This window comes from Neopelma chrysocephalum, unplaced genomic scaffold, assembly GCF_003984885.1.
Source record: "Neopelma chrysocephalum unplaced genomic scaffold, ASM398488v2 Primary Assembly neopelma1_99, whole genome shotgun sequence".
Classification (NCBI taxonomy): domain Eukaryota; kingdom Metazoa; phylum Chordata; class Aves; order Passeriformes; family Pipridae; genus Neopelma; species Neopelma chrysocephalum.
Window position 1 is genome coordinate 2,835,817 of NW_020897762.1, and position 13,463 is coordinate 2,849,279.

The 13,463-nt window shown below is 41.4% G+C and overlaps 1 protein-coding gene across 1 annotated transcript in view; it reads left to right on the plus strand.

Annotated features, from left to right (window-relative positions):
• DTD1 (D-tyrosyl-tRNA deacylase 1) overlaps nt 1-9,855 on the plus strand; it is a 19,017-nt gene extending 9,162 nt beyond the window's left edge. Inside the window, exons 4-6 of the mRNA XM_027694967.1 lie at nt 2,061-2,158; nt 7,296-7,472; nt 9,246-9,855. Of these exons, the coding sequence (XP_027550768.1) occupies nt 2,061-2,158; nt 7,296-7,451 (254 nt within the window). The 3' untranslated portion in view covers nt 7,452-7,472; nt 9,246-9,855. The remainder of the gene's footprint in view (nt 1-2,060; nt 2,159-7,295; nt 7,473-9,245) is intronic.
• The last annotated feature ends 3,608 nt before the right edge of the window (nt 9,856-13,463 follow it).

A 13,463-nucleotide genomic window follows, 5' to 3' on the forward strand; every position in this document is an offset into this window, starting at 1 on the left:
GGAATGCAGGAGCGTGTGTTTGAGGCAGACAGACAACACTGGGGGAGATTCTGCTGAAGAAGTATGTCTTCCTAAGGAGGAATTAGGCATTGATTTAAGAAGAAATGTTGGAACTAGGTTTTATCTTTACCATGTTATTTCAGGCAAGATCAGACCCTAAAGCTGCAGAGCAAAAGATGTATTACAGTGAGGTCACTTCTAGAAAAGAGCTGTGGGAATCAAGGGACCCCTAGAACCCGGTTTTGTTGTATAAGAGAGCTGCCAGAACAGAAATCCAGAAGCATCCCATGAGGAAAGCACAGAGTGTGCAGGACCCCTGCATTCTTTTCAGCCATGTCCTCTATGGGGCAAAACATCTGAGGACAGCAGGTGGTAAAATTATGCAGTAAATCACATATCTTTTAATAGAACAAATGCCTCGAATCATGCTCTTACGCCCCTCTTCCATTGGCATTTATGTTGCTGTGACTCTTCAGTGATCAGTCCAGAACCTTTTCCTTGGCTGCTGAAATATTGGCAGCAGACTTTTGTATGGTGCTATGATTTTTGGCTTTGCCAAAGCTTGTATCTCTAGTTCATAGGGTGCCTTGTGGCATACAGCTTTTGGAAAAGCAGTTGGATAGTAGATGGATTGTGATATGGCCCATATGTGTTGGACAGGCCTGAACATGCCTTTTCTTTTTCCTTTTTCTTTTAACCAAATATCAGACTTCTGTCTGACTTAGAGGACATGACAGGGAAACACTGGGAACTCTTTGAGAGCTCTTTGTCCCCAGTAACATGTCTTTGAAAAATCAGGATAGCTTGGTTTGATCTCTCTTCAGTCAGGGACATCACCTGTTGCTGTGGAAAGCTGCTGTGTAGCTGTACAGAACCTCATGTAAATATTCCCAGTGGTGGTGATGTCACTAAAGTTTGAGCCTATGGCTTTTAGCATGTTCTTGCTCACTGTCCAAGGTGGTACTGGAAGTGGTTTTGGTTGGGTGGCTGAGCTGACTCCAGGCCTGCCTTCCCAGTAAGTGAGTCTGCTCCAGTCTGTGGATAACTGCTGTCAGTTTGCTGCACTACACTTTTTTTCTCTTGCATGCATTTGTAGTGATACGGGAACATCTCTTCTTGTTGCTGTCCCTGCAGGAAAGTCTATAAAGGCTGCTCAGGTGTGCAGGACAGTAGAAGAGAATATGTGGTAGTGAGCAGAATAGGCTCAGCCAGGGGTGGGTTGAGTTTGAGGAGCAGAGAGCTAGACTAAAAAAAATAAAGCAACAAAGTTTGAACAAAGAAAAATGAGATGTGAGGAGAAGACAGCATACAATAGGATGGCTTTTCTAAACTATACAATATAAAAATGTAATGGCTCTGTCGTCATAGAAGCTTCTCAAATGCTTACAAAGAATCTGGTCTGTGCCTCAACTGGTACGCTAATAAATGCCTTTGATGACAAATGACATAGACATTTGTGATTTCAGAAGTGTGTTCCTCTGAAGTCAGCAAGGTTGAAGGAGTAGGCAGTGTCTTTTTTTCCACCTTTTCTTGCCAAACTCTGTCAAAGAATAGTCTTGTCTATGTTGCAAGCAGGAACATAGAAATGGCTGTAGCAGATTGGGACTGAGCTGCACATCAGTGTTCCTTGTTGTAGAGTATTCAATGTCAAATGCTTCAGAACAGGCTTTTTATATTTTGCCTGTGTATAAAGTTTCTTCAAAACATGAGCTGGTTAGTTGGACTGGATCCCTAGGCTTAGCTGTTAGATCCTTTAAAATTTCATCTCATGACTGTGAGAACTATCCCGCCTATCCTGAACTGTGAGCACCTTGATTATCTGTAGACTTGGTTTGTTTTGTGGATGTTTCTATACTTAGCTGTGTATTTATCATCCCTGAATGTCAGACTACATAGCTGGGTGCACGTACACTGTTATTTTCTTAGTAGCTTTCTGCAGTTTGTTAATTGGCTGTTCTTTCATGTATTTTTATTTTTTTTTGATAGCATGTTTGGTGAACATTTTGGTATGTGTTATCCTTCCAAGAGCTCTCAGCACTTCTTGTCTCTTCCCTTTTCAGATGGCAAGTTTGGTGCCTACATGCAGGTACACATCCAGAACGATGGTCCTGTAACAATAGAACTGGAGTCCCCAGCTGCCACTGTTGACCCTAAACAGGTAAGTGACCCAGAAGGTGTGTCTGGAAAGAATGATGTATATCCTCTGCAGATTTGTAGCATTCTTGTTATGAAGCAGTATAGCTTTCCTTAGGCAAAAGGACCTCGTCCTTCCTGTGCAGCCTCTGGAAAGTAAATAATTCATTGTTTTCTTCAGTTCCCTGGCCTGTTGATAGCTGCCTAATGTCCTGGTAAAGGTTGTGCATGTGTAATGCAAAAAAACTTTTTACAATTTATTCCTCATCATCATTAAAGCTGCTGTTTAATCATGACCCATTAATGATGTTTTTAATGTGTCTGGACAACCACCCCTGCCTGCTTTTAGTGAAGTTTGTTGCCATGTAGGAGTTTGTGTATGTGGGTGACTGGATGGAACTGGAGACATGCCTTGCCTCTTTGTCAGAAAAAAGGGAACAGCAATTTAAGTCCCAAATTTAAGTCTGGAGTGGAGAGGAGAGTTAGCTCTTCTTAAGAACAGCACAAGTTATGCTGCAAACCAAATGCAGTAATGAGGTTTTCTCATCTTCTAAACACAACAGTGACTTTTCCAGCCTGAAAGAGAAGGGGGAGGGCTTGTTATTACCAACTGTGCCTCAGCAAGGCCACACCAATCTTATTTGTATAACACTTCACTTAACCTTGTTAAAATTGTTACTGCAGTTTATAAGAAGGGCACGAGGGAAGAACTAGGAAACTACAAACCTGTTCATCTAACCTCAGTACCTGGAAAAATTATGGAGAAGATCATACTGGGTGCTGTTGAAAGGCATTTAAAGAACAATGCAGTCACCAGGCACAGTCAACATGGATTCAAAAGGGAAAGTCCTGTCCAAATGATTTGATACCCTTCTACAATAAGGTCACCTGCATAGTGGATGAAGGGTAGGTGGTGGATTTAGTTTTTCTGGGTTTTGGTAAGGCTTTTGATACTGTCTCTCACAGCATTCTTCTCAACAAGTCCTCCAACTGTGAAATAAGCAGATACACAGTGAAGAACTGGCTGAAGGGCAGGGCTCAAAGGGTTGTAGTCAGTGGGGCTACCTCTGGCTGACTATCAGTCACTGGCGGTGTTCCTCAGGGTTTAATTATAGTACCCCTTCTGTTCAATATATTTATCAGTCTGGATGCAGGAGCTGAATGCACCGTTAGCAGATTTGCTGATGATACCAGACTGGGAAGTGCTCTTGACTCTCTTGTAGGACAAGAGGCCTTGCAGAAGGATCTAAATAGTTTGGAGCGTTGGGCAGTCATCAGTGGCATGACATTTAGCTGGGCCAAATGCTGGATTCTGCAGCTGAGACAGAACAGTGCTGGACAAAAATATAAACTGGGAGAGGGGTGGCTGGAGAGCAGCTCTCCAAAAAGGATCTGGTGTGGGGGGCTGGCCAGTAGCAGGCTCAGTAGGAGTCAGCAGTGTGTGCCTGAGCAGCCAAGAGGGCAAACCCCATCCTGGGGTGTATCAAATTTAAACAGCCAGTCTAAGGAGGTGATTAGCTGTAATTAGTATTGGTGCAGACTCACCTTGAGCATTGTGTGCAGTTCTGGGCCCCACGATTCAATAAGGTTGTTCAGGTACTTTAATAAATCCAGAGGAAGGCAACAAAGCTGGTGAAAGGGCTGCAAGAAATGTCCTGCATGGAGTAGCAAAGAACTCTACGTTTGTCTGGAGAAAAGGAGGCTGAGGGTTGACCTCATTGCTCACTACAGCTTCCTCAGGAGCGAGACTGTAAAGTAGTAGTTCTTCTGTTTCTGATCTTTCTTTCTGTACCCTCACAGTTTTAGCACAAGTTCTCAGGCCAAGCTGTGCATAATTAGCAGCAGTAGCTCTGTTTTTGGAGTGAGAACTACTTGTAGGTTCAGGCACTGACATTCCCACTTGGAGGAATTGAGCTGCTGCCTGATTTGCCTGGGAAATAGTCTGCAGAAAGCTGAGTTGGCAGAGAAACAGAGTGCTTTGATGTCCCCTTTGAACTGTCCATTAACCATCAAGAGAGTTATGGCCCTGTGTTTTCAGGTGCCATGTTTATGACTTGTTAAGGTTGAGGTTTAGTTGTGGTACTTGTGGTGGTATCAACCCTCTGATTTTGCCACTACAACTCTTTGTGGAATAGGAAAGGACATGGGAGAGCTTTTACGGTGGCAGAGACACTGATAAAGGAATCCAGCCTTGTGCGCTTTGGATGCACCAAAAGTTTGATCTACACCACGTTTCAAAGAACCCTGTTACTTGAAAACCGGCAGCACTTTTAACTGTTACTGGGTATCTTTTCTAGCTCATACTGGGACCTTAACACACAGTCAGAGGCACTCGTGTTTCTGATGCTCTGAGGCTTCCTTTCCTGATGCTGTTTTACATGTGTACCATTGACTTACCCATCATACAAGATGTGATGAGGAAGAGCCAGTTTAAATTGTCATTCTCTTTCCTCTTCCCTGCCTGTGGCATTTTGTTGTTGTTGTTATGTAGTCTGTTGATTTCCTTGTAGCATGGGAACTAAGTCTTAGGGATGGTGTGGGTTTTATGTTCTTGCTTTTTGCTTTAGCCAGAAGAGATGATTGAACCATCCTGCAGTGTTTAATGTGATGTTAGCCAAAAGAAATTAGACAAATAATTGCTGATGAATAGCTCTTTTATGTTATTGGATGTGGCAGTGAAATACCTCTTTTTGTCTTAGAGATTGTCTGTGTTTGTAATTGGCAATCTGAAATTTATAATTCCTTTGCAATGTAATTAATAAAATTAATAAAAATAATTAATTCAATATATATTATTTATTCCTTGTGCTAGAGGGATATAAATAAATCACAGGATTAATAAAAAATTTAAAAATAAATGTGTCTTCCTTGTACAATAAATATATATATGTATATATATAAAACATATATGAGATGTGTGTATCTATATATACACAAATAAGAAAGAGAGTCTCACAGCTGTTTGTGAAACCCTAGTAAACAGGGGAAGCAACTAGAGTTTAGTTTGTTGTGAATTGCTTAGTTTTGTTGTGGTCTGATTTAGTAGTAAGCAAATTATTTGAAAGTATGAAGTAAATCAGAAGAATCTTACACCAGTAGACACTAGTGATTGCTGAGCCTTTACTGAAGATCTGTGATTTTTTTTTTTAAATTTTGGATGTGTGAATGGAAAAGTAAAAAAGTAAAAAATTGCTGGCATTTAATTGAGCTCTTAAAATGCCTTTTTTGGTAAGTCAGATGTACAAGAAGTTTTGCTTGGAAGTCAAAACAAATCCAGGGATTAGAAACTGGATAAGAAATGTGAAAACAAAAAGGTATAAAAGGGAAGAAGGTCAATATGCAATGATTCTGTACTGAGTTCAGTTACAGTGACTACATTTCTTACACAGTCTTGGAGAATGAGGGGAGATCAGATATTTCTCTTCACTGTTGGCTGTGATGCAGAAAACAAAAGGATTTTCCCTAATGTTCTAGTACGAATCACAAGCATTGTAGTTTCTGGCCTTAACTGGGGAAGCAGTTTTGGGTAATTCTTTTTGGACTTGCATACATAATTATGCATCCATTTGCATAATTACAGAGGTAAATGTAATTATCCAAGGGCTAAGAGTGTAGCAAATTTCTGTGCTGTCTTGATGAAGTTTATTGGGATTATTGCTGAGATTAGTTTAGTTGTGCCCAGAATGCTTTGTAAGTCTGTATCATGTTTTGGGGGAGACTAGGGAGATGTACTTTGTATTTGTTTGTAAGAATTTGTGGCTAATAGAAGTAGCCAGACAAAAATGGAGCAACATGGGGTTTTACAGGGTGCCTGGGGAGGTGACATGGTGACAACTCAGAAAAAAAGCCCTTTGAACTTTGAAAGCATTATGAATAATTGTGGAATTCTGGCTGGAATTGGCATAGCAGTTTCAGTGTTTAATGCATATATTCTGATAAGATGCTGAACTGATATCTGTGGGACCATTTGTTCCATTACAGTCCAGAAAGAAATAAACTACATAATATTTTGTACCATATTTTGGAACTAGACACGGTAGTGGAAGGGATAAGGAGAATGAAAGCATTGTAACAGATCTTTGTTATTGATAGCAGATAGCAGATATTTGTTATACTGCCTGTATCAGTACAGTAAAGCAGTGTACTCACACTTGGTTGATATGAGGGGTAAATAATTGTGTAATGCCCCTTGGAAATGTTAGTGTTTTAAACAAAAGGAACTTCTGAAGACTGACATTTAAGTAACTTACATTTTTAAATGTCAGGAAGACATGAATTCCACATAAATATTCTATCATTGTGACTTAAAAAATGTCACATAACAGCGTAGTCTTGTTGGTGGAAGAGTAGCATTCATGTTGTCAATGAGTGTGTTGTCAGATAATGAGTTAAAAAGAAAATCAGTAGATTATAGAAATTCACACAGATAAATTGTGCAAAGTGTGGTGATTTAAGTAGCTGTCAGTATGTAGCATCCCCAAAATTTACTGCGACCTGCTTCTCTGAAAAATCAGAAAGAGATGAAGTGACAGCTGTGGGCAACTTAGCTTGACTCCTAGTAGTATTTGAAAGCATTTCTACTGAGAGGTGGCAAGGCAGAGTTAGCTGAGAGTTTTGTCTTTGTTTTTGATTTCACATGGTTATTGTATATCCTTAGGTGATACTAAAGCTCACATGGATCTTTCTCTGGATAAATAATAAAATAAATTTATTCTTATGTGCTGGATGGCTGACCTTGGGACACATCTGTTGTCAGCATCTTTGAAACTACAAAACCACCACTTAAAGCTCAAAACAGAAGTTTGGTGGAATCCAGCTCTCTCTTGTGGTCCTTGTGTTTTACTGTTTTCCATGTTTACAGATTGTGTTGGACAAAGAAGGAACCCTGGAAAACTGAGGGTAGTTCTTTGAATATGTGCACTTCTCTTTTATGCTCTGGGATGATTGTGTTAGTGTGTGGTGATAATTCACTGTCTTCTCTAAATTTCTGAAAATCCTAGTCTTCAGCTTTTTTTTTCTTTCCCTGTTTTGTTGATATATGTATTGGTGATGTGAATCCCAGTTGCAAGTTTTATACAAATGCTCGCATTTATGATTTTTTAGAAATAGACATCTGGAATGGTTTTGTTGCATGAAGTGTTTTCTCCTTGCTTTGTGAATAGCTGACAAAACTTGAAAAACAGCAACAAAGAAAAGAGAAGACCAGAACTAAGGTGCCCTCTGAGTCAAGTAGAGAAAGAAATGCCCCCCGAAACAAGGATGACCCCAGCGCCAGCAGTGGAGCAGAAGGAGATGTGTCTTCGGAAAGAGAGCCTTAGCTCATCCAAAGCAGGCCTCAGGTTTGGCTTTTCCTCTCCTCTGTAAAGCTGTGGCCTCCTGCTTGGCAGTCTCTAAACCTGTGTATCTTACTGAAGCAGCACATGTAGAGAGCTGCATTAGAAGTGCTGAAAGGTGAAATTCTGATAATCTTGCTGGTGGGTAACCTCTGCTTCTATCTGCAGTCACACACCAAAATGTAGGAGCAGGTGAAAATCTCTTCCCAGCTGTGTGATTGGCTGGAGGTGTGTCTGTGAGTCTGGCCCAGCCATGATTGTTTCCAGGTTGACTCAGGAAATTTAAGGGTTCGATCTTATAATACACCAGTGACATAACTCAGAATCCTGCTTTGTATTCTTCAGAGTGGAGATACACAGTTGTATTTCTCTCTTCACCTAGCAGGCAGGTCACTCTGGAACAGCCCCCACCATTTGTAGTGCCCAAATAACACATGGTCCCCGGCAGTGGAAGTGCAAAACAGCTCAGAAGTTGGAGACAGGCCAGAACTGCAACTTCCTGTCATGGTTCCTACCCATCCCTCCTGGGTTTGTTCTTTCCCAGGATGACTTGGTAACAGGCTATTTCATATACCTTCACCATCTAATAAGGACATGAGGCCAGGCATTGGGAGCCAGACTTGCTGCTGGAGTTTGGCAGCAGGAGATCATCTCTCCCTTCAGGCACTTGACCTGCAGGACACACCTGGACATGAGTGAATGGAATTAGACTGAATATAGACGCAATTCCTTTGCCGTGGATTATCTGCCTATGTAGATATATATTTATCATACTCTTCCTGTCAGTTTTAAGTCTTCAGGACGCAGCTTTCATTACCTTCCTTTCCCTGCCCCTGAAAAGCTACACTGCTGATTTTGACTTTTCAAACATGTCTAAGCTCTCAAGAAAATATTATTAACCTCATCTACACACTGTAGCCCTGAGCCAGCTGTGCAGTTTAATTACTAACAGCTTTGCAAAGTCGAGGTTTAACCTTTCTCTCATTTTCCTGTCCCTAGAGTTCAGTCTGGCTGACACTATTCACCATCACACATTGCTCCCAAAGTTACTTTATTTTCTTTCTTTTTTTTCTTTTTTTTTTTAATCTATTAATTTCCCTGGGGGTCAGACATTGGGGGATTATTTCTGTTCTACAGAAGTGGTACTAATACAAATCAATTTGCTTAAGGCATTGAATAGATTTCTGGAAATTTGTTTTAGATTTACCTTGCAAAGGGATCAAAGAAATTCTCAAGTCCTGGCCTCGTGAAGAGCAGCTTCAAGATTGGTGTGAAATGGCTCTATTTTTAATTGAGTTGCAGTCAGAAGTGGATTGTCATATGGTGCAACAGCTGGGATCACATGAGTTCAGCTCTCTGTGTTTGTTAGATCTTCTTCTTTTGATCCAGGAGATGAGCAGGCACATTGGGAAGAAAAATGTGCTCTTAGAAAATAAAGTGATGATGTACTATTATTTCTCAGCAACTGTTGGCCTTGCTGCTGTCCTACAGGGATACAAGTTTTCTCCCCACTGTTTCTGGGTTGTGTGTTGAAATAAGAACATTTTAGAGAGCACAAGTTTGTAGACCTTCTAGAGTGTTTTGGTCAGTCCAATCTTTCCAATAACATTTGAATTTCTAAGGAGCTGACCGTTTCTAAAATGTGATAAACAAATAACTTAGCATTAATTTTCATGCTGTGACAATAAGTAAAGATACTTTTCTCTTTGGGATTTGAGGGAATCCTACTGTATTGCTACTCTAGCTATAGTAATGTTCCTGTTTGTTTGCCTTCCACAGTTTCTTATACAAAAGCTACAGTGGATTCTTGAAGAAAAACACAATATTCGCCTCAGCAACACTCTTCAACGACTTTGGAAAAGGATGGAAAATGGGAAAACAGAACTAAGACATTAGAAACCTATCATTCTGTATTGAAACAACCAAAGCAGTGCTATCAGAGTTAGTTGTTAATGTGTAGTATCAGTAGTGAAAAGGACTTTAACATTTTTGTGTATGTGTTTTCACATGACTGCTGAATAAAGGGTGACTGTAGGCAGATTGTAGCAGAACATTCACTATCAGTACATAAGCTCCATTTAAAAAAATAAATCAGGGGTTTTCCTTAAACTTGCACTTGAATTCTGAAAATTCTCCAAGGCTTGTATATTGATTCTCATCCTACCGTGTCATGTGCTACCTGTATCCCTGTCAGCGTGTAGATCTGTGTATATTTGGGTCAGTTGTGAGCTGCTGCATAACTCCAAGGTGGGCAGTCGGGTCTTTCTGCATGGATTAAGTTATTACAAGGAAAGATCAGCCGCTAGTAGTTTTATCATGTGGAACACACGTGTCCTGTAAACTTTTTTAAAACCAGAAAAGACTTTATTAAACAAATGATGCTAGCTGAGCGCCTGTTGGTGTTTGTGTACTGCGTTCCCTGAGATACAGCTGTGTGTAACAGAGTGGGGGACACAGAGCTGAAGTTACAGGCCAAGAAACATCTACTCTTCCAACTCATCCACCTCTCCTGTGGAAGCTTGGAAGTCAGGTTGCTGACCTGAAATCTTTACTGTTTTCTAACACATCTAAGTCATTTAGTTACGTTGTGGTGTCTGTCAAAATGGCACACAGCTGCTTGACATGCACTGTGTCCTGTGAAGACTTCTGTCAGATCCATCAGAGGCAGAACAGCATTTGGAAGCTGCCAGCTTCCAACAGCAAGAGCTGAGAAGCAGCTGCAAAACTGCTCTGCTGTGGGTGTTAAAGCCAAGGAAGCTTCAGGGGAAATGAAGGATTGCAGGTTGTTGCACCTTTGACTTCTCTCAGAGATGGTGGTGCCTTTTATAATGGCTGTTCTCCAGGCCTGCCTTGCCCGTACGGTCTTCCCTTGCCATCTGCCGTGACCCCCGTGAGAGCCAGGATGCTCACTGCACGGCTCTCTGCCTGACTGTAGGGATAACTCACTGATGAGAGTTGTTGTTAATCCAAATGCACATCACAGTTACAGTGCTGCACACTGTGCAGCCACTGGGAGGGGATGGTTTAAACTTTCCTCTTGTAGGCTGCTTGTGCTGTAAAGTATCAGTCGACCCAAGATAGGAGAGTTTGAGAACTGCAGCCTGACAGGGCTTTTTAAAATCAAGCTTAAGTAAAGATTTAGCAAGCTACACACCTGGTGTTTAAACAAGAATGGTGAGTAGGCAGGATAGGTTGAAGTGTTACACTTAGTCTTGCCTTTAAGAATTACATAATTTCTCATCATAATATGCAATTTAGTTTTCCTGTGGTCACAGCCTTGTCACAAGCAAGGCTCTTTCACCTCTGAATATATATACCTGTTGTGTCTTCTCCCTTCAGAATCTTCCTCACTTGGGGCTACAGCCTAATGGACTGTTGTCAAATCAGTGCTTATTTGGCTGCAAAATGCAAATTCGGGCAGGAAGATGGTGAGTGCCTGCCTCTCAGGTTTGTTGGGGCTGTGGACCAACCCTCACTCCTGCCTCAGCTTAAGTGTCCTGCTTGCTCCAGCACCTTTGAAATCTTGACTTCTGGTTTGCAACTTGTCCTTAAGAAGATAAGGGTGTGAAGGAAACCCCGTCTTGGCACTCTGAAAGGTAAGTTGGTAGAAGCTAAACTACAAAGAATGATTAAGAGCGAAAAGAAGTGTCGTAAATATGTCTCAGGGGAGGCAACAGGTGATGCTCTAGCTGTGTTTAAGGGGAGACAAATGGCAAAGAAGGGGCTATTGGGCTAAGATGGTAGGGAGCTGGTGCTTGGCTCCCTGCTCAGCTGTGCTTTCTCTGCATGACCAACTACATGGTCTTTCTGAGTCTCCTCTAAGCAGTAACCTTCTCCTGCCTTATGTGGGAGGCATGAGGATAAACTCACCATAAACTGGGATGTGATCACGGTCTGAGGTGATGGAGGGCCAGGAAATGGAGATCATCTAGGAAAGCTGTACATTTGGGACCGATGCTTCCTGTTGTCCTGTGCTCAGTGTATTTTTATGCACCATGATTAGTTTCAGGACTCAAAAAAATACCAACCAGCTTTGTTAAAAGTACTGTTTATTTTAACAAAAGCTACTGGCCTATTCTACTTGCAGAAAAACTTGGTAAAGGCCACTTTTACAAGTGCAGTTACATGGCTTTGAAACTCAATATCTATCCCATGGATTTTTCTGCTTGTAGTGAGCTGCAGGCAAAAACCAGGAGACATGAATTCCTGTCTCTGTTCCTCAACCTGATATTTTTTTAGGAAAAGAATATTTTCTCAACAAAGACTCCCCAAAGAAGCCCCTCTGGTAAGCAGAAGTTATGCTAAGACTTCTTTGAAAATGTACTGCTAATTTTCATTGACTGCTATAACTAGAAAATACAATAATTATAACACCAAAAACCTGTTTTGCAGGTGTTTTCAAACATCTCCATTCAGATACTGAATCTATTGGCTATGTTATTTTGAAAAATGGGATTTTAAGAATGGAAGAGTCAGAGTAAGTGATGTTTCTACAAAGCTGTTTGGAAAAATGATTGGACTATTTTAATTTGGGGTGCAAATACAATGAATCAAAGGCAAAATATCATGACCATTGATGTAAGTACCCAATGGATAAGTTCACAGTTTCCAATTGTAGAAACTAGTATGGACAATTAATTAAAACTGATATGATATACAGAAATGCTCATTCCTGGAGAATCCTTGTTTGAATGTGTTGGCAGTAGCTCCCTCTCTCTGCTCTGATCTGGTGCTCCGTGATGATGGGTTTCAGTCTCAAAATAATTTGCTGCACTTTTCTAAAATACACTTTTCTAAAATACATTCTTCCACAGAACGAGGGGAGTTTCAGGTTCATTGCAAGCCACGTTTCAATAGCCAGCCAAAAATGAAGTCACTTGTGGGTTTATGGGCTTGCAGTTAGAGCTGATCTGCAGTCCTTTCCCTGATGACAGTGCTATTGATGGACCTGAGAGAGCTGGAGTCTGTGGAACAGGAAGGGGAGGAGAATTACCTCTTCATGATCCAATACAGTAAAACACAGGGCTCTTAGAAAGGGGGAAACCTGCTCTGCCAGCAGCCTGGCTGTTCTATTTGCTGACCAGTACCCTCGCTCTGACTAATGGAGTTTCTGCTTTTCAGTACTTGCCCAGCAAAGGGCAGCCAGACCTCCCCGAGCAGGTTTTCAGGTTGGTTGTTTTTTTTTAGTGCAAAGTGTCTGCTCTTCCCTGGCTGCCAGTCCATCCTGAGCAGTTCCACAATGTTCTTAGAAATGCCCCTGTTCAGTCGATTTTGCATCTGATTGGTTAAGAAATGCTTATCTGTCAGCTCAGCTGCACGTAACTATGGACTCTGCAGACAAGAAAGATTTGGAGATAATTTAAAGAGAGCTTCTTAAGCTTTTTCATGTTCTCATGGTTCTCAGTGCATGTTCACCAGTTCTCAGTGAAAACGAGATGGCAGAGCTCTGGCAGGAATCAGAACAGATGGTGTGAAAATATAAACTAGTTGTCTGAAATCCTGAGGTTGGTCACCTTTCCATATTCCGGAGTACCCGTTCCTTTCCATACCAACTTCAGTTTTATTGTAAGTACTTCCATTTCCAATGTCACAAGAAGAGAGCACCCTGGCTCCTCCCCAGTCCACGCTTTGCTAGGCTAAATAAACCATTTCCCAATCCTATGAAAACTAGCCTCCTGTTCACCCTGGCATAGATGGCTCAAAGCTGAACTCTCAAAGGCACGAGAAGCCAGGCTGAAGCTTGAGGGCTTGATGACAATGGTCCTAGAGAATGAATCATGGAAATGCTGAGCTCCGGCTGACATTGGATTTCCACACTCAGCATGGAAGAGCTGAGTACAAATCCAACTAAAAAAACCCCATAACTGTTTCCCTTGTAACTACACCACATGATGTATTAGCGTAGGACATTTTAGAAAGCCACAGATGTAAATGGGACTGAGGTCAGAGCAGCACAGCCTCAGTGGGTAAGAGATACCAGGCGCTGGAGACAGCCCA